Genomic DNA, 26,896 nt, shown 5'->3' with positions numbered 1-26,896 from the left:
GCTGTAAAGTAGAAGATGAGGACATCACACAGTATAGTCCAGGAGAAAACCCGGCTACCTCAAATGTCCATCCGGCACCACACAGTGTAGATGGACCATCGTATTCCTCTTATCCTGAGGAACCTCAGACTGTGAGGGACGGTGCCGGACCATCGTATTCCTCTTATCCTGAGGAACCTCAGACTGTGAGGGATGGTCCCATCCTTACAACAGATAAGAGGTTCTCCTGTTCTGAGTGTGGGAAGTGTTTCCGTTTTCATTACAAGCTTAATGTGCATAAAAGGTCTCACACGGGTGAGAAGCCATATTCCTGTCCTGAGTGTGGGAAATGTTTTTCAGAGAAGTCCAATCTTTCCACACATCAGAGATTGCACACTGGTGAAAAGCCGTATTCCTGTCCTGAGTGCGGGAAATGTTTTTCACAGAAGATTAATCTTTCCACACATCAGAGATTGCACACGGGGGAGAAGTCGTATTCCTGTTCTGAGTGTGAGAAATGTTTTTCAGAGAAGTCCTCTCTTTCCACACATCAGAGATCGCACACTGGCGAGAAGCCATATTGCTGTTCTGAGTGCGGGGAATGTTTTTCACGGAAGTCCCATTTTTCCACACATCAGAGATTGCACACTGGTGAGAAGCCATATTCCTGTTCTGAGTGCGGGAAATGTTTTTCACTGACGTCCACTCTTTCCAGACATCAGAGATTGCACACAGGTGAGAAGCTATATTCCTGTCCTGAGTGTGGGAAATGTTTTTCACAGAAGTTCAATCTTTCCACACATCAGAGATTGCACACTGGTGAGAAGCCGTATTCCTGTCCTGAGTGCAGTAAATGTTTCTCACACAAGTTTGATCTTTCCAGACATCAGAGATTGCACACTGGTGAGAAGCCGTATTCCTGTCCTGAGTGCGGGAAATGTTTTTCACACAAGTCCTATCTTTCCACACATCAGAGATCTCACACCGGGGAGAAGCCGTATTCCTGTCCTGAGTGCGGGAAATGTTTTTCAGTGAAGTCCAAGCTTTCCACACATCAGAGATCGCACACTGGTGAGAAGCCGTATTCCTGTCCTGAGTGCGGGAAATGTTTTGCACACAAGTCCTATCTTTCCACACATCAGAGATCTCACACTGGTGAGAAGCCGTATTCCTGTCCTGAGTGTGGGGAATGTTTTTCAGTGAAGTCCAAGCTTTCCACACATCAGAGATCGCACACTGGTGAGAAGCCGTATTCCTGTCCTGAGTGCGGGAAATGTTTTTCAGAGAAATCCACTCTTTACAGACATCAGAGATCTCACACCGGGGAGAAGCCGTATTCCTGTCCTGAGTGCGGGAAATGTTTTGCACACAAGTCCGCTCTTTACAGACATCAGAGATCTCACACGGGGGAGAAGCCGTATTCCTGTCCTGAGTGAGGGAATTGTTCCTCACTGAAGTCCTGTCTTCTGTACATCAGGTGTCCCACACAACCCTCGAGGTGCCTTGATTGCGGGAAATGTCTTCTATATGAATGTTGGTGGACATGGGGGGAAGAAGCACACCCTGATATACACCTCAGATATACTCCATGGCTGATCTTCATCATGTAAGGAACACTTCATAAGGAGATCAGAGATCACCAAAGACATGGATGAAGTGTTGTCCCGTGTTGGCCATTGATAGCAGGAAAACAATAAAAATGGAGTCCTTACCTTTCATTGGCTGAGTACATTTTGTGCGGGAAGATTTCACAAACACTTACAGGTCTGGTTGTTATAAATGTGTTGATGAAATGTGACCCGCATTCCCCCAGTCATTGTGAATTGGGATTTCCTATAATGGCCAGTTCCATCTAGTGGCCATAGTGTGCTTTCCTGACAGATGTCCATGGCAGCATACGTTTGGGTAGCCCTGCCCACGTCCCTCCCCCATAAGACCCCACCCCCATAAATGTTCAGAATAAGCCAATGGCTGCGTTCCTTTTTGTCCTCCTCACTTATAGGACCATTTTTGTATAAAGTTTTCCTACCTATTGGAAGTATTGGTGGGCGGGTCTGGTGCTGGGAAGCTGTGCGGGATGTCAGGAGCTTCCTTTGGTATCCAGAAGTCTTCCAGGATGTCCCTAGTGGTCATTTAGTCCCCAGCTATCAGCGGGGTGGTGTTATGGCACACATATGTAGAGGATCCATGCCTGGAGAGTGGGCCCTGCCATCGGAGGCCATTTGCATTGGCTGGGAGCCCAGTTGTTAGCGGGTGGCCATTAAGTGTTAGACACGTGAAATTCGTTTCGGTGCGAATACAAATTCCGACAAATTTTTGGTTATTCCTAGATTCCGAAGTATCCAAATCTCCAAATGAAATTGTAATGAATTTCGTTGAAATCTGTTAAAACTTGTTTTGTTTATTCATTTTTTAACAAATTCCAACTTTTCGGAGCGATTCGAATTCGAATCAGTCAAAAAAACGATCGACCAATGCAAATTCTGTGTGAAGAAATAGCTGGTTGTTAATCAGCAAGCCGGGAAGCCGGCCGCCCGCATCCTTACCAACCATGACTCCTCAGCTGTCAGCGGGCTTCCCCACCGACAATAAAAGAAAACGGCGTGGCCCCCCCCCCAGTCCATACCAGGCATTTGGGGCCAAAATGAAAGAAAGAAAAAAAACAGCGTGGGTTCTCCCCTAAAGTCCATACCAGACCCTCTATCCTGGCATGCAGCCCAGAGGGTCAGGAAAGTGGGAGGAATGAGTGAGGACCCCCCCCCCCCTCCTTACCCATACCAGGCCACATGTCCTCAACATGGGGGGGTGGGTGCTTTGGGAAAGCTCTGCCCCCCCCACCCCACTCCAAAGCACTCTTCCCCACAACTGTGGCCTGTGCTTGTGGGGGTCTGCAGGCAGGGGGCTCGTAGTAATCTGAAAGCCCCTTTTACCCAAGGGCCCCCCCCCCCCCATGTGAATAAATATCGGGACCATAGTACCTGTACCTATTCACCAAAAAAGTGTCAAAAAGTAATAAAAACACACAATTTTTGAAAAATCCTTTATTAATAAATAACTACTGCAGGCTCCTCCATTTGACATTTCTTACATGGGTAAGAGGCGGGGCCAGCTGTCTATGTTACCTGGTGGCACTGCCCCCTTCTGACATCATAGATCGGTGCATGCTGGGTCCCTGACATCAGAAGGGCGGTGCCACCAAGTGATGTAGACAGGTGACCCTGCCCCTTACCTATATAAAAGATGTGAAACGGGGAGCCTGCAGAGGGCCTCCATGATGGCAAGAGCATCTTTTTTTTATTTATTTTTTTGGGTGCGGCGGGCTTTGTGATTGATGACGGATCTACATCGGGGGAGGCTGGATTTTATTTTTTAATAAAGGACTTTTCAAAAACTGTGTGTGTGTTTTTATTACTTTTTGACACTTTTTTGGTGAATAGGTACAGGTACTATGGTCGCGATACTCATTCACATGGGGGGGGCGGGATCTGGGGGCCCCCTTGGTAAAAGGGGCTTTCAGATTACGACAAGCCCCCTGCCTGCAGACCCCCACAACCACAGGCCACGGTTGTGGGGAAGGGGCCCTTGTCCCCATCAACATGCTTTGGGGGGATAAAGGTGCCCCAAAGCACCCCCCCCAGGTTGAGGAAATGAGGCCTAGGATGGGTTAGAGGGGGGGGCGCTCGCTTGTCCCCCTATTCCTAATTTGCCGAACTGCTTGCTCAGGTTAAGATCTGGTATGGATTTTGGGGGGACCCCACTCCGTTTATTTTTTATACATTTTGACATGGGCCTGGTATAGACTGGGGGGGGGGGGGGATACCACGTAATTTTTTTTCATGCGAGTCCCAACATCCTATCTGTTCAGAGAAATGGGAAACTACAGATGTTCACAAGGAACCACTGTCATATGTGTGGGCTTTAAGGGCACAGCATGAGACAGATAACAACTACATGGATTTATCCTAAAATAACATTTATTGATTATCTAAAACCAGATCTCAATAAAATGAGGAAACTGGCCCCAAACTGAGCTCAGCTCGTACACAGGAGATCAATGTCTCCTACTAATTTCACTCATCTACATCATACATATATAAGGATAAGTTGGTATATATCATAAGGTTCGTGTAGGTATAGATATTTCCTCTCTTCACTTAGATGTAACATTTAGTGACGGCCATGCACTTTATTACTGAATATTTCTTATTACTATTATAACAATCTCCTTACTAGGGATGGCCTTGCAGTTCGCCCGGCAATTTTGCTTGTTGGCAATTTCGCGAAAAGGCGGACTTTTGCCGATGTTCGCGGTGGCCATATTAGTTTACATTGGGGAGAACTTTGACCCATGACACAGCCATCAGGTGGAACGGGACAGCCAATTGAAACATTTCAGCACATGGACATGCCCCCTACCTTATAAATAGACCAGACCAGGCGGCCATTTCACATTCCGCTTTTTGTCAGCGTAGGGAAAGGTCTGCTGTGTTCATCAGGGAGAGATTGCCAGACACAAATTGCTCTGTTAAGATCCACAAAAGTCCTTTTCAGGGCTGGTATAATATTTGGTATTGGTCTACTACAGTCTATATTCAGTTTAGGGACAGGTATCCAGTCTGTGCTCCAGGGACAGATAGAGATCGGCAGTGACACAAATGCTCTGTTAATGTCAACAAAAGTCATTTCAAGGGCTGCTATTTATTTGGTATAGGTGTGCAGTGCACTATATAGGGGTGTAATCCACGGTATAATATATTTTGTAATATAGAAAGCATATTATAGTGGATTTGTATTGTGCACTGTGCAGCATTGTGACTGGTGTGGTGACTGAGCGTTGCTGCAGCAATACTACAAACAGTGACAAAAGCACTTTTAATGTAATATAACTGGTGTGATAGACCAGTGCCCCCCCCCCCAATACCACATATTGAAGTGGGGTGTTATCTGAGTATACTTTTACAAGTGTATTTGTGTCCTGCAACAATATTGCCTCTTTTGCTGTGTTAACTCTGATACACACAGTGACAAACTCACTGGCTAATTTTTTGTACAACTGGTGTGATAGACCAGTGGCCCCCCAATACCACATATTGAAGTGGGGTGTTATCTGAGTATACTTTCCTAAGTGTATTTGTGTCCTGCAACAATATTGCCTCTTTTGCTGCGTTAAGTCTGATACACACAGTGCCAAACTCACTGGCCAATTTTTTGAACAACTGGTGTGATAGACCAGTGGGCCCCCAATACCACATATTGAAGTGGGGTGTTTTTTAACAGTATACTTTTCTAAGAGTGTATTTTAGTCCTGCAAAAATTTGGCCTCTTTTGCTGTGTTAACTGTGCTACACAGGGACAACAGTTACTGGCCAATTATTTGTAGAACTGGTGTGATAAACCTGTGGCCCCCCAATACCACAGTTTGAAGCGGGGTGTTATATACCTTTTTCCAGATATACTGCGATTCTCTAGAGACTTTTGTCACAGGGTAATTTAAAAACATGACAGGCTGAGGAAGAGGCAGACACTTACGCAGGGGTGGTAGGGGTAGGGCGGAGCCAAAATGTGAAGTTTCAGAAGGTGTGTTCGATTACGTCAGAGGACGCAACAGACTTGGTTGAGTGGCTCACTCAGCCTTCCTCTTCTGCACCCTCCTCATCCTCTCTATCTGCACCCTCTTCACTCTCTGCTGTGTGCACCCCCAAAAACACCACCACCACATACCCTCCGCTTGAGTCACTGGAATTATTTTCCGATCCATCACAAGACATTTGTGATGTACACCCATTCTTGGCATCGGATCAGGAAGAGGAGGTAGCAACAGCCGCCACTCAGCAGTCTGACGACAGTACCCAGATCAGCCCAAGGAGGTTGGTCCCCGCTCTTGCTGCCTACTCAGAGATCTCGAATGTTAGTGGTGGGAAAGGTGACATGGATGATGACATGTCTATGGACGTCACGTGGGTGGCCACAAGAGAGGAGGAGGAGGAGAGTTTAGAGGGAGAGACGGACCGGCAGATAGGGAGGAGATGCAGGCAGAACTTGCATTGCACAAGAGGTACAAAGCAGACTGCAAATGTATCAGGAGCGAGCCATCAACCATGTACAGTCACATCTGGCACTCCCAGGACGCCGGCACATGGCTCCGCAGTGTGGGCTTTTTTTAACGTGTCCGTTGCTGACAACAGTGTTGCCATCTGCAGCCTTTGCAGTCAACGCATAGGTAGCGGTAAGCCCAACACTCACCTAGGGACGACCGTCTTAAGAAGGCCCCTGAACTCCCATCACTGAGCCCAGTGGGAGCAACACCGTCAGAACCCACAAAACCACACTCCAGGCTCTCACCGTCCAGGCTCTTCTCCTTCTCCTCTCTCCTTACAATTGTCCTCCACTCCACCTTCCATGATGCCGTCGTCACGTTGTTCTGGAAAAAGGCAGGCTTCGGTGGCCCAAATGTTGGAGCGGAAAAAAATGATGACGCCGGATAACCCTCTTGCCCAACGTTTGACTGCTGGCTTGTCGGAACTGATAGCCTGCCAACTACTGCCATATCAACTGGTGGACTCGGAGGCCTTTCGTACCCACTTTTACTGCCCACTGGGTAATCCTTCTAACGGCCGTCAAGCATGTAACCCGTGGCACCCGTGTAGATTTGGTTGTACCGCCACGGATTGCATGCAGGCCTGCATCTTCTTCTCCTCCTCCTCCATCCTCCCTCTCCTCCTCGGCTGACTACTCCTTTTCCGCTGCTAGCGTCTCTTCTGCTGCACCGCCCAAGATCCCCAGAACCTATTCCACATGCCAGGTTAGATGTTGCCATGCTGTGCTCCATCTGTTGTGCCTGGAAGCCAAGAGCCACACTGGTCCTGCACTCATTTCAGCTTTGCGTTCACAGGTAGATCAGTGGCTGACACCCCTGAATTTGACAGTTGGTAAAGTGGTGTGCGACAACGGTGCCAATCTGCTGAGCGCGCTGAAACAGGGCAAAATAACACACGTGCCATGCATGGCACATGTCCTGAACTCGGTCAGGCAGCGATTCGTTGCCAAATACCCTGGGGTCCAGGACATCTTGCTGCAGGCCAGGAAAATCTCGGGCCATTTCAGAAGATCTTACACAGCCATGGCTCGCCTTGCTGACATTCAGCAGGGACACAACCTGCCCGTCAGCGTCTTATTTGTGACTGCCCAATGAGATGGAACTCAACATTGCATATGCTTGATAACTGCACGTTTCTGCTGGAGCAGCCTAACGACTACCTGTACGAACTCTGCGGCAGGACAGGTTTTGGGGAGCTTGGGTTTTATTCACCTCGCCAGTGGCTGCTCATGCGCGATGCATGCAGACTTCTGCAGCAATTCGATGAGATCACCAAACTGGTCAGTCACGGCCAGGGGGCCATCAGTGACATCGTACCTTTCGTCTTCTTTCTGGAGCGCGCATTGTGTCGTGTCATTGATCAAGCCGTCGAGGAGCAGGAAGATGAGAAAGTCGCAATGTTGGATGAATTTCCAGTGGGTGCTACTCCATTTGAGACAGGTCAACAGCAGGAGTCTGAAGAGGAGTCAGAGGAGGATGATTTTGGGGGGATGAGGAAGAGCAAGGAGAGCATGCTTTAAACCTTTCTGGGATCCCTGTTGTTATCCGTGGATGGGGGGAGGAGAACGAGGACGATATTATCCTGGATGATGAGCTGGAAGCAGGCCACTACACAGCTTCCAGTTTAGTGTGAATGGGGGCCTTCATGCTCCAGTGTTTTAAGGGGGACCCCCATATAAAAAGCATAAAGGCCAAGGAGCAGTACTGGGTGGCAACGTACTTAGACCCCCGGTACAAACAATAAATGGTGGAAATTTTACCACAACCACAGAGGGCGGTCAGAATGCAGCACTTCCAGGCCTTGCTTTGGGAAATGCTGCATTCTGCTTTTGCGTGCGCTGGCAGAGGAATTTCCAGTCACAGAGAGACAGTTGCGGGTAGCAATCCAACAGTGCCTGCAAGAAGAGGGCGGATTGAAGATGTCTTGGTCACTTCAGATATGAGATCCTTCTTTCAGCTGAATCATCGACAGCTGTAGGGAACGCCTAGCCCGACAGATTTCCGACTACATCGGGTTAACGGCCGATGTGGACGCTCTGAGGAGTGATGAACCCCTGTACTACTGGGTGGGCAGGCTTGACCTCTGGCCAGAGCTTGCACAATTTGCAATGGAACTGTTGGCTTGCCCCCCATCCAGTGTCCTGTCTGAAAGGACGTTCAGCGCAGCAGGGGGAATCGTGACCGATAAGCTCACTCGCCTAGCTCATGACAGTGTAGACTACCTCACATTTATAAAAATGAATGAGGCATGGATCTCTGAGGAATTCAACACATGTGACCAGTAGAATATGCTTCATTGAAATTCCTCATGTCAGGCCACAAATATCCGCCAGACCGCCATCCACCCACAAAAATTCCTGGTCCTTGTCTTCGCTAAATATAGCGGCAAAAAAGGCATTTCATGTCCATTGAATGCCAAATTTTTGCGGCCTTTCAGGGCCGACAATTATTTTTTCTGTGAATGCCTAATGTACCTCCAGCCACAGAATACAACTTTCTTTGCTGTCAGGTAAACCCATGTGGGCTAATTTTTGGGGCCTATACAGGCCGACACTTACTTCTGTATCCTGTGAATGCCTAATGTACCTTCAGCCACAGAATACAACATTCTTAGCTGTCAGGTAAACCCATGTGGGCTAATTTTTGGGGCCAATACTGGCAGACCCTTACTTCTGTATCCTGTGAATGCCTAATGTACCTCCAGCCACCAAATACTACGTTCTGAGCTGTCAAGAAAACCCATGTGGGCTAATTTTTGGGGCCTATACTGGCCGACATTTCTGTATCCTGTGAATGCCTAATGTACCTTCAGCCACAGAATACAACGTTCTTAGCTGTCAGGTAAACCCATGTGGGCTAATTTTTGGGGCCTGGAATGGCCGACACTTACTTTATCCTGTGAATGCCTAATTTTTCCAGACTGGAATTGAAAATCAATGGGTCTGTAAACGTTCCGCAAAATTGTGGAATGGATGCGGACCTATTTTACAGATGTGTGAATGGACCCTATATGTATTTGACATGTATTTACCGGCTGCTGTCAGTTCTGGCTGATTTATGATAAAAAAAAAAAAAATTTGCTGTAAAAAAAAAAAAAAAAAAAACGTTTCCAATTGCAATACTTCTGTTATGACATTGTCCATGTGCTGGGACTATTTGTGCACAGCTAGTAAGTCTTTTGTGGCTGAAAATGTGACCTAAAGGTTTTTAAAGTTCGCCTCCCATTAAAGTCAATGGGGCCCGCCGCGAACTCGCGGTTCGTGGACTTTTGAGAAGATTTGCGGCTCACGTTCGCGACCCTCCCCCCCCCCCCCCGGCCGATGTTCGTCCATCACTAATGGTAGTGAGCTGCCGGCAGCACGCACTTGCGCACGCTACCTGGAAGTGCAGGATCACATTTATATACGGGGTTCTGAGCAGCACGGCCGCCCTGTAGCAATAAAACTGTGATAGGGCGGTCGGAAAGTGGTAAAGACTTTTTTCTTTCACACCCCCAAATTTTGAGTCCCTCAAAATTACATTCCAGACTGAATCTAGTAGGTGTTTAAAAGGGTCCTTAAAGCAAAGAAACAAAAAAAAAAAAAACTGTGTCAGGTCAACCAGGAAATAAATACCAAACTGTTAATCCGAGCATGCAGCCTGCCTGCCCAGGAAAGGGGGGGGTGAGTGTGTGATGGTAATAGGCAGTAATATATTTCTCTCCCCCTTGGTGGGAGTGGAGATGACCCATCTATAAGGATATACAGTACATACACACACAGCACAAGGCCGTGTTCCCACTACGAGACGTTTCTCTGGGCTGCGGTTCCTCTGAGCGCCACCTTCTACCCAGACAGGAAGTATTTATGGAAGAGAGGAAGTGACGTCACAGGAAGTGATTTCAGGTATATTAAGGACTTTCCGGGTGAAAGGTGAGTTGGGAGGAAGTAGAGAGTAGACATTGCTGGAAGTGGCAGCAGAGGAGGTAATACGATCTTATTTCCTATTTATACCCAGTAACCCCCCCCCCCCCGTCATGTCCATCCTCTTCCTCCATAGTCACTGTGGCCTCTTTTATCTCCAGCAGATGATGATACACACATATATAGTGTGGAAACCTAGAGTAACCCCTTCAGGGTCAGAACATTCCTCCACTTACGGGGTCGGAAAATTCTCTTCATTCTGGAGATTTGTCACCTTTCCCACCAATCATCTTCTCACCCCTAATGTCTCCTTAAAGAGGACCTTTCATTTATATTACGCTGTCCCAAAGGGGGGCATTGGCCGCACACTAGAGTGAGAGCAATGATTCTGGGGCCGTTATTCTCGGTTTTCTCTAAACGAATGACCTGTAGGAGCTTTTACAGCATTGTCTTTGCTGTAAAAGAGGGGGGGGGGGGCGCTTTGTTTTTACAAGTTTATAATACAGATTTTATCATGTTTAAATTTTATTTTGTTTAAAGCGCATCTCTGGGGAAACAAAAAATGACCAAAACCCCAAATCAGCATTTAACCCTTGTATAATGGGGGCAGCCCCACTTCAAGGGTTACATGGTCATTTTGGTGTAGGAATCCAGAAAAAGCTAATTTACTTATCCAATCCTCTGATCCCTCAATAACCGGCACTCTTCTCTACTCCCCTACACTCTGGCAGTGGACTGTCCCTCCTCCTGTCCAACCAAGGGCTTTGGGCTCTGCATTAGTCTTGATGGTCTCAGAGAACCTGTGACCACTCTTTATAAAAAGATCCCCCTAAGTAACCCAACTACATGTTCCAATTCCCACCGGGGGCACCCCACCTATAGCCCCTTATATCCCCATCCTAATATTGTCCAATTCATTTATCTGTCTACAGAGAAACCCGCATAGATCACATAACCACACCAATGAGGATGGAGGAGGATCAGAGTCACATGACTGAGAGGTTATTAAGCCTCACCCTGGAGATCATCTACCTGCTGACCGGAGAGGTGAGGGGGATTCTGGGAGGTCACATGACATCACTCTTATCTCTATTAATAAAACACTGACCGGAGAGGTGAGGAGGATTCTGGGAGGTCACATGACATCACTCATATCTCTAATAATAAAACACAGACCTGACCGGAGAGGTGGGTGTTCCGTGGGAATTACCTACCCGTGAGAAAAACCTACCCCTCGTCACTTCCGGTTGCACGGCACTGTTTGTAACGCAGCGTGTACATTAAAACAGCTTTGCTGCAATACGAGTCATCTCCACTCCTGTCCCTGTCACTTCCCTCATCTCGGCTAATAAATATAAAAGCGGCGGCGGGTGTATGAGAACATAAATCACGGAGCCGCCAGCCGCTTTTATATTTACTAGCCGAGATGAGGGAAGTCACAGGGACAGGAGTGGAGATGACTTATATTGCAGCCGACATGTTTTAATGTAAGCGCGGCGTGGGTAGTTTTTTTCCACGGATCAGTCATAATATCCTACTAGTGCGCACTACTCAGCTCCTCAGCTTTTACATTAGGTTGCCGGCGCTCTGAGCATGCGCACTGCTGCGCTGCTCAGCTGTTCCTGGCCGGAAGTGACGAGGGTAGGTTTTTCTCACGGGGTAGGTAATTCTCACGTTACAGGGGAAGATTCTGGGAGGTCACATGACATCACTCTTATCTCTAATAATAAAACACAGACCTGACTGGAGAGGTGAGGAGGATTCTGGGAGGTTACACGACATCTCTCTTGTCTAGTCTGGTCAATAGACCATTTTCTTATTGTAGACCTGTAGATGATGTCAGATGATTGATATCGGTTTATCTTTCTCCTGATCTGTAGGATTATGTTGTAGTGAAGAAGTCTAATGGGGAGCCAATCTCAGGAGGATGGAGCAGGACCCAGAACCCCACCATGGTGCCTCCCCCTCGTTCTCTGATACCTGAGAGGAACAGAGAGCAGAAGATCCTGGAACTGACCACCATGATGGTCCATCTGCTGACAGGAGAGGTGAGCGGTGCTGGGAATTCTGGGACATTATCCAGTAACAGACAAGGGATGTGTCTGGATGGTGACTGTATCATTGTGTGTGTCAGGTTCCTATAAGGTGTCAGGATGTCACTGTCTATTTCTCCATGGAGGAGTGGGAGTATTTAGAAGGACACAAGGATCTCTACAAGGACGTCATGATGGAGAATCAGCCGCCCCTCACATCACCGGGTAAGAGGAGACTTTATTGTAAAGGAGAGAGCAGTACGGAGGCTCCACCTAGATCCCCCATCATCTGATAAACACATAGAAACAATGTATTCAGTCAGTGTGTGTGTTTCCTACAGATGGATCCAGTAATTGGAACCCACCAGAGAGATGTCCCCGTCCTCTGTATTCCCGGGATTCCACACAAGAAGGTCACACCATCCCCCACCATCATCAGGTAGATGAGGAACAATCACTGATAGTATCATTAGGATCTGTACATTATCTGCATTGTTACCATTGATGTCATTTTTATTATATATTCAGAGTGGAAACCTGAGAGATTCTAAAGTTGAGGTTAAAGCAGAAGAAGAAGAGACGTATGTGAGGGATGATCAGCAGTCTATGGAGGAGGAGGGAATAACGGGGACATTTATAGAGGAGGACACTCCTACAGAGATCAGCACAGGTGGGTCATTAACACTAAATACATACATGACATAAATACATGTAATCCACCACTGATTACTGAATACCAATATTATGAGTCCTGACCCCTGCACTATATACTGTATGTTGTACATTACATACTCCTGACTTCTGCTCTCTCCCCTCTACCCACTGCTATATATACACATAATATGGATTCTCTTTTGTTACACCCATTTCCTACCAGCTGGACATTTTATATCTGATGATTTGATTGGAGGACAGACTTTTACATGGTGATAATAATGTGATAACATCCTCCAACTTTGGAACCTTAAACAGAAAGTGATAATGAGGGAGGAGTCAGTAACCCAATGATAGTGGTCTTCAGGATCAGTCCAGTCTTCATCTTGGTTGTTCTCCCCCCATCCTCACTCTCTGACCTCTGGTGGGGCTCAGTCCGCTGTTATTCATGACTGAATCATGGACTAAATAAGGAAGTGCGGGACTTCTTGTGTTGGGAAGATGGCAATGAGTGATAGAGGGGGAGGGGACACTCGTCCTATAATCCCCTCATCACTGTCACTCCTATAAAAGACAGTTCTCATTGTTTCCTCACTCTCTGACTAAGGTCCATGAATAAAGAAATGAACTGGTAGGAGATCAGAGAACCCATTTACTAGTTACCTTGAGGGGGGAATTGTAAGATCCTCAGAGACAAAGCTGTCTGATGTGGGCGGAGTCCTGGTTTAGGGGAACCAATCTGCTGATGTCTAATAATAATCTTTGTCTTTCTATTTTAGTACATGGACGGGAGATGAGGAAAACCTCAGAGGATTGTCTCACTTTGTCTCCAGACTGTAAAGTAGAAGATGAGGACATCACACAGTATAGTCCAGGAGAAAACCCGACGACCTCAAATGTCCATCCGGCACCACACAGTGTAGATGAACCATCGTATTCCTCTTATCCTGAGGAACCTCAGACTGTGAGGGACGGTGCCGGACCATCGTATTCCTCTTATCCTGAGGAACCTCAGACTGTGAGGGACGGTGCCGTACCATCGTATTCCTTTTATCCTGAGGAACCTCAGACTGTGAGGGACAGTCGCGGACCATCGTATTCCTCTTATCCTGAGGAACCTCAGACTGTGAGGGACAGTGCCGTACCATCGTATTCCTTTTATCCTGAGGAACCTCAGACTGTGAGGGACGGTGCCATCCTTACAACAGATAAGAGGTTCTCCTGTACTGAGTGCGGGAAGTGTTTCCGTTTTAAATACAAGCTTAATGTGCATAAAAGATCTCACACCAATGAGAAGCCGTATTCCTGTCCTGAGTGCGAGAAATGTTTTGCACAGAAGTCCACTCTATCCAGACATCAGAGAATGCACACAGGGGAGAAGTCTTTTTCCTGTCCTGAGTGCAGGAAATGTTTTGCAAAGAAGTCCAATCTTTCCACACATCAGAGATTGCACACGGGGGAGAAGTTTTATTCCTGTCCTGAGTGCGGGAAATGTTTTGCACAGAAGTCCAATCTTTCCACACATCAGAGATTTCACACTGGTGAGAAGCCATATTCCTGTCCTGAGTGCGGGAAATGTTTTGCACATAAGTCACATTTTTACAAACATCAGAGATCACACACAGGGGAGAAGCCGTATTCCTGTCCTGAGTGCGGGAAATGTTTTTCATTGAAATCTCATCTCTCCACACATCAGAGACTGCACACTGGTGAGAAGCCGTATTCCTGTCCTGAGTGCGGGAAATGTTTTGCACATAAGTCACATTTTTACAAACATCAGAGATCACACACGGGGGAGAAGTCGTATTCCTGTCCTGAGTGCGGGAAATGCTTTTCAGAGAAGTCTATTCTTTCTACACATAAGAGACTGCACACTGGTGAGAAGCCGTATTCCTGTCCTGAGTGCGGGAAATGTTTTGCACAGAAGTCCAATTCTTCCACACATCAGAGATTTCACACGGGTGAGAAGCCGTATTTCTGTCCTGAGTGCGGGAAATGTTTTGCACAGAAGTCAAATCTTTCCACACATCAGAGACTGCACACTGGTGAGAAGCCGTATTCCTGTCCTGAGTGCGGGAAATGTTTTGCAGGGAAGTCAGATTTTTACAAACATCAGAGATTGCACACGGGGGAGAAGCCGTATTCCTGTCCTGAGTGCGGGAAATGTTTTGCACATAAGTCAAATTTTTACGAACATCAGAGATTGCACACAGGTGAGAAGCTGTATTCCTGTCCTGTGTGCGGGAAATGTTTTGCAGGGAAGTCAGATTTTTACAAACATCAGAGATTGCACACGGGGGAGAAGCCGTATTCCTGTCCTGAGTGCGGAAAAAGTTTTGCGCAGAAGTCAAATTTTTACAAACATCAGAGATTGCACACTGGTGAGAAGTCGTATTCCTGTACTGAGTGCTGGAAATGTTTTGCGCGGAAGTCAAATTTTTACAAACATCAGAGATCGCACACAGGGGAGAAGCAGTATTCCTGTCCTGAATGCGGGAAATGTTTTTCATTGAAATCTTATCTTAACAAGCATCAGAGATTGCACACTTTGCCACTTTCCTGTTCTGAGTATGGGAATTGTCAGTCACAGAAGTCCTCTGTTTACAGTCATCTGAGATTGGACACGGAGGAGAATGAACTTTCCTGGTCTGAGTGAGGGAAATCTTCCTCACAGAAGTCCGATCTTTCCACACATCAGAGATCTCACACGGGGGAGAAGCCGTATTCCTGTCCTGAGTGAGGGAAATGTTCCTCACTGAAGTCCTGTCTTCCTGTACATCAGGGGTCCCACACAACCCTGGAGGTGTATTAGTGCCATGAGTGCGGGTAATGTCTTCTATATGAATGTTGGTGGACATGTGGGGAAGAAGCACACCCTGATATACACCTCAGATATACTCCATGGCTGATCTTCATCATGTAAGAAACACTTCATAAGGAGATCAGAGATCACCAAAGACATGGATGAAGTGTTGTCCGGTGTTGGCCATTGATAGCAGGAGAAAAATAAAAATGGAATCCTTACCTTTCATTGGCTGAGTACATTTTGTGCAGGAAGATTTCACAATCACTGACAGATCTGGTTGTGAAAACTTTGTTGAATGAATGTGACCCGCATTCCCCCAACCATGACCAGTATTGCTCATATTGTATTTCAGTGATTTCCTATGATTATTGGCTCCATCTAGTGGCCATAATGTGGCACTGCAGTAATAATAGAGCATTATTGCCCCATAAGTGAAGAAATTACTGTGATCATGAAAATACGGGCAGAATTTGGCACAGCCGGGCGAATGATTGTCACATTAAAGAACATGAGATAATTAAACCAGCAATATTATACCAACCATTAATGGAATACAGAGAAAACTGCATTTGGCTATTATATGCCACAAAGTATCATAGGAATTAGCTCCATCTAGTGGCCAAATGCAACATTCTCCATTTCAAATCAGAGGAAAACATTCAACCAGCATAGCAAAGGACCTAATAACATTCATTTGTTACCCCAATTCACAGAGACGAGTAACTCCCGCACTTTCATTGGACTCTGCCATTTTTATATGTATAGATCCCTAAATGTCAGGAGACGTTTATATAAAGATGGGAAGTATGTAGCAGATAAATTAATAGTCCTCCTAGCAATGATATTACCAGGCTGCAGCTAGGGGGCACTCTAATGTTTAGAGTGTGATGACAGGAGAGGGATTCCGTCTCACTCACATCAACTCTCTCAGAGATTTTTTATTTTTTTGCACACATGTTAAAGTTATTGTGAAGTCTAATTTTTTTAGTTAAAAATAACAAACCTGTTACACTTCCCTCCTCTGTGCAGTTGGTTTTGCCCAGAGCAGCCAGGATCCTCCTCTTCTCGGGTCCCTCCTCAGCTCTCCTGGCTCCTCCCTTTCTGTCGAGTGTCCCCAAAGCAAGCAGCTTGCTATGGGGACACCCGATCCAGGCCGCTGCTCTGTGTGTCCATTCAGACACAGAGCCGTGACCTGGCCCCGCCCCCTTTCTCTCCTCATTGGCGGACTGACTTTGATTGACAGCCATTGGCGGCACGCTGCTGTCTTAGCTAGTGAGAAGGGAGAGTCCAGGGCAGCCGAGACACTCCTACAACATCGCTGGATCTAGAGGTGGCTCAGGTAATTAATAGGGGGGCTGCAAATAGAAGGTTTTTTACCTTAATGAATAGAATGCTCCTTCTGCCTTTACAATTACCCCCCCCCCCCCAACATAGATTTTCTGTAGGCAAAGGTCCTGGAGAATAAAATGGTGGTATTTCCAATGTTTTGTTTCTGATGGTAGCACAACAGTTTATAAAGCTTAACTTTTTTTTAAAAATACATTAAAGGTATTGGATTAAGATTGGATACTGGCAGATTTTTGAGGACCCTCCCCCTCTGGGGCGCCTTCCCTGTAACCCTCCCCCACTCAGGGAGTCTTCAGTTTTATGCTAGTGTCTGAAGGAGATGGACTTCTTCTCCCTCACGGAGAAATCAGCTTCGCTAGTTTCTAATTTGTGCTTTTGTTTGAATTTTCTTTCAACACCTCGTCGTCTTCTAACAGCTATTCAGAAGCAGTGTGGCCGGATAAGGGCAACCTCAGTTAGGAGCTGTACCTGGACCCCACGCCATAGAGACGACTTGTAATGAGGCACTGGGTCCTGCGTGGGCGGCTCACACTGGCATTTGATGCAACTTGAGTTAGCTGCAGGTAGCTATACAGGTCCAGAGTGGTGGTTCATCGCTATGGAACCGAGTCCATGAAAACCCTTTATGGAGGTATTCCCACCGTGATGTATGAAGCTTGGACTTTATATATAGTCCACCATATTGGAGAGGTAAGACAGGGTCAGGGTCACCCTGTACCTCTGACCATTACTTTATAAACATGACTATGTCTGGATTGTATTTACTTCACAGTGTAAACTTTTCAAACTTGATGCTAAAATTCAACCACTCAGGTGTTACATCACACCATTGGTCACACCCTTTAATGTCACTTCCATCTAGAGCCCCGCCTAGAAGGTACTCAGGTGCTTCATTACAACAGCTATAATTCATTGCAGGACACCTGGGTTACCGCATACTCCTTCCAGACACACTTACCCTATCTCCCGCAGTCTACTCCATGAGTACCTCAAAGGGGAATACCCTCATTTCATCAGCTATGGTGGAGACCAGGCGAAAGGGAGCCAATTCTAAATCACAGTAGAACATTCGCTCTGCTGAAAGTCCACTCAATACTCCGCCTCAGAGTGACAATGTGTCCTTTGTCCCCGAGTAGGAACTGGTTTCCCACCAATGTCCGTATCCAGTTCTAGCTCTATCTCAAACACACAACATGTGGCCTACCTGACAAAAGCAGACTTTTCTGCAACCATTCCTTGTACAGATTACAGCCTTAATACGGCCATCTTTGTCCAGAGCTCTAAAACTCCTCGCCTCTTCTCCCACTCTAGTTTTCCAGCTGGAGTCAGATCTCGATATGCCGGTCCTAAAGGATGCAGAGACAGAAGGAAATGAAGAGGACATGGATGTCATACAGGAGGGAGGTGTGGAGGACTTCTCTGCCCACATTGTCATTATGTTAAGGAAGGACCTTCACACAACATACTTGCTATTATTGAAAAGCTATTTTCCTCTGTCTGCAAAATCCTTGGCATTATACTACTTGGCTCTCCTCCATTTCACCATCACCCTCTGGGCACAAAGAGACCTGCAAAGACTTACAGAACATTCCCTGTCCATGAACAGATAGAATGAGCAGTCTATGAGGATCGAGTCACTCCTGAAAGGATTGGCTTCACGCCCCTTTGTTTACATTCATCAGTGTGCTGGGAATGACCGGCTGATGGGACGGGTGGAGAGTTGTCACTGGTCGTCAGGATGTCTGTGGCCATTGACTCTCTAAAAGGGATACGCCAAAATTTAGTTTTTTTTTTCTTTTAACTGGGTTTGTTGAATTTTAAAGAAGCTCAGATGCCAAACCTGAACCCCATTTAGTCAACACAAACACCACATCACAAATATCGGTGCTATTTTGCCCATGCCACAAACATTGCATTTATTGTGCTCTGCATGTTGCCATTAGCCCTTTCCCCCTGCAGGGGGGTTGGCATGATTTCCCATCTTCGCCTTGGGTGGTAGATGACCATGTACTGACACTGCCAGAGGCTGCTTTGACTGAGACCACCCTCATAGGGTTCCAGATACTGGCCATTCCCCGATCCTCAGCAAGAATCTCATCTGTGAGCTAAAAGAAGAGCGCCCCCTTGCACTGTGTGGTGTTTCTGAGATTGCACTGGATGTCAATAACTGTGCCGTTGTGCAGGGTAACCAGATGCCACGAAGAGACTCATGGTACTCAGCTGTGAGTCTCTAAAGCCCCGTACACACGATCAGATTATCGAAAGATCTGTTGTCGGTTTTTTTGTGGCATGCTAGTCTGATGTGGAAAGTGAAGAGGTTATTTTCATACAAATTTTCCCGTACGACAGAATTCTACTTCAGAAGTGATGTCATGTGTTGGATTGATTTGTATGTGTTCTTTCGTCTCTGAGCATGCCTAGTCTTGCTCTTAAGATTTTTTTCAGTCGAAATCTGTACTAATGAGACGAAAATCGGACGTGTGTTGACGGAGGACAAAAATTTTATAGCCTGCACATCAGGATTTTGTCAGCCGAAAAGTCGGAGTAGGCTGTCGGAAGCACCATACTAACAATCCGAAAATCGGCAGATCGGTCGTAGGATGAAATTTCCCTGTGGATTTTCTTATCGTGTGTACGGGCCTTAAGACTGGTCAGAAAGATACCTCAAGGTCCCCAGCTGTGAGAGTTTAGTTCTACAAGCAATACATAACAAAAAGACAAACCCCTAGACTGTTTATTGGAGCCGGAGTGAATGGACTGTTGCTTGGGTGACGGGTGTACTGTATGGGAAAGAACCAGTTATCATCATGAGCACTACACATCTATAAGGATATACAGTACATACACACATAGCACAAGGCCGTGTTCACACTACGAGACGTTTCTCGGGGCTGCAAATCCTCTGAGTTCCGCAAGGTGGTGATCTCACTTCTGAGACAGGAAGTCTCTATGGAAGACAGGAAGTGATGTCAGGTACAGACAGGAAGTGATGTTATATAAAGACAGGAAGCTCCGGGTGATACGAGATAGAGGTGACGTTGCTGAAATTGGCAGCAGAGGAGGTAATAAGATCTTATTTTCTATTTACACCCAGTAACCCCCCCCCCCCCCCCGTCATGTCCGTCCTCTTCCTCCATAGTCACTGTGACCTCTTTTATCTCCAGCAGATGATGATACACGCGTATGTTATTATTATACAGGATTTTTATAGCGCCAACAGCTTGCACAACATGAGGGCAGACAGTACAGTTACAATACAATATAATACAGGAGGAATCAGAGGGCCCTACTTATTAGAGCTTACAATCAAATGGGGAGGGTCAAATGATACAAAAGGTAATAGCTTTGGAGGATGGGCTGATGGAGAAAATAAAGGCCCAGTTGTTAGATGGGGGCAGGCTAGGCTTCTCTGAAAAGAAGGGTTTTCAGGGATTGTCTAAAATTTTTACAGAGTAGGAGATAGTCAGACAGATTAGGGTAGGGAGCTCCATAGGATGGCATAAGTCCTGGAGATGAGCATGGGAGGAGGTGACACAGGAGCTAGAGCGCAAGTGGTCTTGGGAGGAACGAAGAGAATGATTTGGTTGGTATTGTGAGACAAGGTTAGTGATATAGCTGGGGGCCGAGTTGTGGAGGACTTTATTGTTGTTGTTAGTATTTTGAATTGAATTTGTTGGGTGAGTGGAAGCCAGAAGAGAAATTGGCAGAGAGGGGTGGAGGACGCTGAATGTAAACCAGTGGAGGGATTGGCAGAGAGGGGTGGAGGACACTGAATGGAAGCCAGTGGAAGGATTGGCAGAGAGAAGTGGAGTACACTGAATGGAGGCCAATGGAGGGATTGGCAGAGAGGAGTGGATGACACTGAATGGAAGCCAGTGGAAGGATTGGCAGAGAGAAGTGGAGTACACTGAATGGAGGCCAATGGAGGGATTGGAAGAGAGGGGTGGAGGACACTGAATGGAGGCCAATGGAGGGATTAGCAGAGAGGGGTGGAGGACACTGAATGGAGGCCAATGGATGGATTGGCAGAGAGGGGTGGAGAAATGAAATGGAGGCCAGTGGAGGGATTGGTGGAGAGGGGTGGAGGACACTGAATGAAGGCCAGTGGAGGGATTGGCGTAGAGGGGTGGAGGACACTGAATGAAGACCAATGAAAGGATTGGCGGAGAGGGGTGGAGGACACTGAATAGAAGCAAGTGGAGAGATTGGCAGAGGGGTAGAGGACACTAAATGGAAGCCAGAGGAGAGATTGGCAGATGGGTGGAGGACACTGAATGGAAGCCAGTGGAGGCATTGGCAGAGAGGGGTAGAGGACACTGAATGGAGGCCAGTGGAAGGATAGGCAGGGAGGGGTGGAGGACACTGAATGGAGGCCAGTGGAATGATTGGCAGAGAGGGATGGAGGACACTGAACTGATGCCAGTGGAATGATTGGCAGAGAGGGGTGGAGGACACTGAACTGATGCCAGGGGAGGGATTGGCAGAGAGGGGTGGAGGACACTGAATGGAGGCCAGTGAAGGGATTGAGAGAGAGGGGTGGAAGACACTAAATAGAGGCCAGTGGAGGGATAGACAGGGAGGGGTGGAGAAACTGAATAGAGGCCAGTGGAATGATTGGCAGAGAGGGATGGAGGACATTGAACTGATGCCAGTGGAATGATTGGCAGAGAGGGGTGGAGGACACTGAACTGATGCCAGGGGAGGGATTGGCAGAGAGGGGTGGAGGACACTGAATGGAGGCCAGTGAAGGGATTGGGAGAGAGGGGTGGAGGACACTGAATGGAAGCCAGTGGAGGGATAGGCAGAGAGGGGTGGAGGACACTGAATGGAAGCCAGTGGAGGGATTGGCAGAGAGGGGTGGAGAAACTGAATGGAGGCCAGTGGAATTATTGGCAGAGAGGGATGGAGGACACTGAATGGAGGCCTGTGGAGGGATTGGCAGAGAGGGGTGGAGGATACTGAATGGAGGCCAGTGAAGGGATTGGGAGAGAGGGGTGGAAGACACTAAATAGAGGCCAGTGGAGGGATAGGCAGAGAGGGGTGGAGGACGCTGAATAGTTCCCATTCCCCTCTTGGGGATATTAGCATAGATAAGACGTAAAACCAGTAAAAACATGACAATGCAACCTTTAAACATGAATCTAATTAACAGCTAGGCACCTAGACAAGTCTTATCAGTATAGATAGTAGTCACAGGAATTCCCTGCCCTGCCTCCCTGTTTGTGTGCTGGAAAACATGTCCATGATAAGTCTTGATTAGCCAGGGTGTGCCCACCAGTATGCCCAGAAACAGTTCCATGCAGGCTTGGCTGGCTTAAATCAGGTTTGGTCTCCACCCAGAGACTAACCACATCAATCACCTTGCAGGTGGACAGAAAGAATGAATCACAGCCAAAACGAGGATGCTTGAATAAGGAGAAGAAAGTGCACCACACTCCTGAAAAACAGATTATTCTACATTTATTAGTGGTGTGGGATAGGGAATTATTTAGGGGAGATTGGAATATGTATGTCTTTCATTTATAAGATTCAAATGGGAAGAAAAAGGGAAAAATGTAATTTGTAGTAAATGTTCAGAATTGTTTTTCCATATTGATCCCAGTCTCAGATATTCATCCTAAAATGTGATCAGTAAAGTCTCCGGAGTACACGGAGATCACAGGAATATGATGAGTCCTGACAAAGCCCAAATACAAAGTTCATCTTTCAGTTTAGGAGAGGTGGGACGCATCCAGGAGAAATTATTTTGTGTACAGAAGTCTCACAGAGCGCCCTCCAAAGCGCCTTCTCCCAATTTCCCTCCAATCACAGTCTGAGATTCCTATGACATTACTCTGACATGGCCTCCTCACTTGCAAAGTAGGGCTGTTGGACCTGCATTGTATGTAATATCAGAAACCTCAGCATGAAGTGGGGTTTAAATAAATAAAGACCTGAATGGAGAGGTGAGGAGGATTCTGGCAATGCCATTTGATTTTACTATTTGTGTTCAAATCTAGAGTTTTCCTCCTGTGAAGTCTGGAGATCATATGACCATCACATTGCCTCCACCTCCCTCCCTGATGGAATAGAGAAATAAAAAAGAAGATTCGAGAAGTCACCAGAGAGATCATCGAGTTACTGACAGGAGAGTTGAGCTGTGTTGAAGGACGTCATGATGGAGAATCAGCCGCCCCTCACATCACCGGGTAAGAGGAGACTTTATTGTAAAGGAGAGAGCAGTACGGAGGATCCACCTAGATCCCCCATCATCTGATAAACACATAGAAACAATGTATTCAGTCAGTGTGTGTGTTTCCTACAGATGGATCCAGTAATGAGAACCCACCAGAGAGATGTCCCCGTCCTCTGTATTCCCGGGATTCCACACAGGAAGGTCACACCATCCCTCACCATCATCAGGTAGATGAGGAACAATCACTGATAGTATCATTAGGATCTGTACATTATCTGCATTGTTACCATTGATGTCATTTTTATTATATATTCAGAGTGGAAACCTGAGAGATTCTAAAGTTGAGGTTAAAGAAGAGATAAAAGAGGAGGATGATGAGGATGGGGTGATGGAGGAGTCAGAGTTTCAGAAGGGACACAAAGATCTGTACCAGGACACCATGGTGGAGTCATCCAGCTACAGAAACCCACCAGAGAGATGTCCCCGTCCTCTGCATTCCCGGAATTCCACACAGGGAGGTCACACCATCCCTCACCATCATCAGGTAGATGAGGAACAATTATTGGTAGTTATGATTTAAACACAAACATGTTTAATACAAAAAATATTTTATTATATATTCAGAGTGAAAACCTTGCGGATGATAAGTTTGTTGTAAAAGAAGAGTATAAAGAGGAGGATGAAGAGTATGGAGTGATGGAGAAGTTTTCAGAGGAACACAAGGAAATGATGGAGTCACCTAATACCAGGAACCCACCAGAGAGATGTCCCCGTCCTCTGTATTCCCGGGATTCTACACAGGAAGGTCACACCATCCCTCAATGTTACAAGGTTGGTGGATTGGAGCATCTAGAACATGGACTTCTGGAGAGGATGTGTGTATGTATATAATATCACAATAATAAAGCTTATATCTTCCAGATGATATTCTCTCTCTCATTTTCTTGGTTTAGAGTGGAGATCCAATCGATATAGAATTTGAGGTTAAAGCAGAAGAAGAAGCAGAAGCAGAAGAAGAAGAGACGTACGTGAGGGATGATCAGCAGTCTATGGAGGAAGATGGAATAACGGGGACATTTATAGAGGAGGACACTCCTACAGAGATCAGCACAGGTGGGTCATACAGGTATGGACTGGGAATGTGTTAGGATCTATACTGGTATGGACTGGGAATGTGTTAGGATCTATACTGGTATGGACTGGGTAATGTGTTAGGAAGGAAAGGATGCCACATTGTTTGATGGAAGTGAAAATTATCACCCTACAGAGGGCTGAATTCAAAGACACCCCGAAAATCAAAGTGAACAAAATGATGCAGCAGGGGAGTCCATTTTGTTGAAATTTAATTGCAGGACCTCAGAATGGTCCTCAGTAGTGTGTGTGGTCCCCACGAATGCTCCTAATGAGACGACGGATGGTGTCCTGGGGTATTTCCTCCCAGATCCGAACCAGGGCATCACTGAGCTCCTGAACAGACTGAGGTGCAACCTGGCGGCATCGGATGGACCGAAACAGAATGTCCCAGAGGTGTTCTATTGGATTTAGGTCAGGTGAGCGTGGGGGCCATTCAATGGTATAAATTCCTCCATCCTCCAGGAACTGGCTGCATACTCTCTCCACATGAGGCCGGGCATTGTCATGCACCAGGAGGAACCCAGGACCCACTGCACCAGCGTAGGGTCTGACAATGGGTCCAAGGATTTCATCCCAATACCTAATGGCAGTCAGGGTGCCATTGTCTAGCCTGTAGAGGTCTGTGCGTCCCTCCATGGATACGCCTCCCCAGACCATCACTGACCACCACCCAACCTGTCATGCTGCGCGATTTACATACAGCGTAACGTTTTCCACGACTTCTCCAGACCCTTTCACGTCTGTCACATGTGCTCTGGGTGAACCTGCTCTCATCTGTGAAAAGCACAGGGGGCCAGTGGTGGACCTCCCAATTCTGGTGTTCAATGGCAAATGCCAATCAAGCTCCACGGTGCTGGGCAGTGAGCACAGGGCCAACTAGAGGACGTCGGGCCCTCAGGCCACCCTCATGAAGTCTGTTTCTGATTGTTTGGTCAGAGACATTCATACCAGTGTCCTGCTGGAGGTCATTTTGTAGGGCTCTGGCAGTGCTCATCCTGTTCCTCCTTGCACAAAGGAGCAGATACCGGTCCTGCTGATGGGTTAAGGACCTTCTACGGCCCTGTCCAGCTCTCCTAGAGTAACTGTCTGTCTCCTGGAATATCCTCCATGCTCCTGAGACTGTGCTGGGAGACACATCAAACCTTCTGGCAATGGGACGTATTGATGTGCCATCCTGGAGGAGTTGGACTGCCTGTGCAACCTCTATAGGGTCCAGGTATCGCCTCATACTACCAGTAGTGACACTGACCCCCTCTATAGAGTCCAGGTATGGCCTCATGCTACCAGTAGTGACACTGACCCCAGCCAAATGCAAAACTAGTGACAAACACGCAGAAAAGATAAAAAAAAAATGTCATTGGCCTCCACCTGTATTCCTGCTTTGGAAGTTGTCTCATTGTTGCCCATCTATTGCACCTGTTGATAATTTCATTAACACCAAAGCAGCTTAATCCGATTAACAACCCCCTCTGCTACTTAACTGACCAGATTAATATCCCAGGAGTTTACTTGACTTGAAGCTATACTCTAATTAAATAGTGTTCTTTTAATCATTTTTGAGCAGTGCACATTCCTCCACCCATACTGCTCACTGATTGGTCCAGAGTAGGGGGGGGACTGGGTGATATCAGCCTGTAATCCCCTGGTCTCTTTCCTGAGCTGTGTTCCCCGTCCTGTATTCCTGTATTTCTCTCGGATAATCTTCCTTCTCTGTGCTGCAGACACAATTTATGTCTCTAGACTGGATTTATGGAGATTCTGGAGTTCAGCTGGCAGTAAAATGTTCATTTTCACTAGAGGAGTAGCTCAGCCTAGACACCTGGGGTATGTACCTTGGTTCTTCGGCCCCATGCCCGGGTCTAGCAAGATCTCTGACAGAACAATTCTCCTGGAGTTACTTGCTCTGTTATTTGCTGGCTGTGCCGGGTGGAGGGATATGTCTGTATAGTCTCACACCCAAGTCACTGAGTGCAGTCTCAGGAGATGGGAGGCAGCGGTGTGCGACCTCTGCAACTGATTACTGAACACAAATATTATGAGTCCTGACCCCTGCACTATATACTCTATGTTGTACATTACATACTCCTGACCCCTGCACTATATACTCTATGTTGTACATTACATACTCCTGACTTCTGCTCTCTCCCCTCTACCCACTGCTATATATACACATAATATGGATTCTATTTTGTTACTCCCATTTCCTACCAGCTGGACATTTTATATCTGATGATCTGATTGGAGGACAGACTTTTACATGGTGATAATAATGTGATAACATCCTCCAACTTTAGAACCGTAAACAGAAAGTGATAATGAGGGAGGAGTCAGTAACCCAATGATGGAGATCTTCAGGATCAGTCCAGTCTTCATCTTGGTTGTTCTCCCCCCATCCTCACTCTCTGACCTCTGGTGGGGCTCAGCCCCGCTGTTATTCATGACTAAATCATGGACTAAATAAGGAAGTGCGGGACTTCTTGTGTTGGGAAGATGGCAATGAGTGATAGAGGGGGAGGGGACACTCGTCCTATAATCCCCTCATCGCTGTCACTCCTATAAAAGACAGTTCTCGTTGTTTCCTCACTCTCTGACTAAGGTCCATAAATAAAGAAATGAACTGGTAGGAGATCAGAGGACCCATTTACTAGTTACCTTGAGGGGGGAATTGTAAGATCCTCAGAGACAAAGCTGTCTGATGTGGGCGGAGTCTTGGTTTAGGGGAACCAATCTGCTGATGTCTAGTAATAATCTTTGTATTTCTATTTTAGT

General features: G+C 46.7%; 1 protein-coding gene across 1 annotated transcript in view; it reads left to right on the top strand.

Moving 5' to 3' along the window:
• Positions 1–26,896, top strand: part of LOC309564458 (uncharacterized protein) — a 1,566,033-nt gene that overhangs the window by 473,903 nt on the left and 1,065,234 nt on the right. The window contains exons 2-3 of the mRNA XM_082269088.1: positions 221–1,134; positions 14,039–14,710. Coding sequence (XP_082125214.1) covers positions 221–1,134; positions 14,039–14,710 — 1,586 coding nt within the window. The remainder of the gene's footprint in view (positions 1–220; positions 1,135–14,038; positions 14,711–26,896) is intronic.

Source organism: Pelophylax lessonae (assembly GCF_965119305.1).
Source record: "Pelophylax lessonae genome assembly, chromosome: 9".
Classification (NCBI taxonomy): Eukaryota; Metazoa; Chordata; class Amphibia; order Anura; family Ranidae; genus Pelophylax; species Pelophylax lessonae.
The sequence above is the reverse complement of the archived record's forward strand: the minus strand, read 5'-3'. Positions and strand labels throughout refer to the sequence as shown.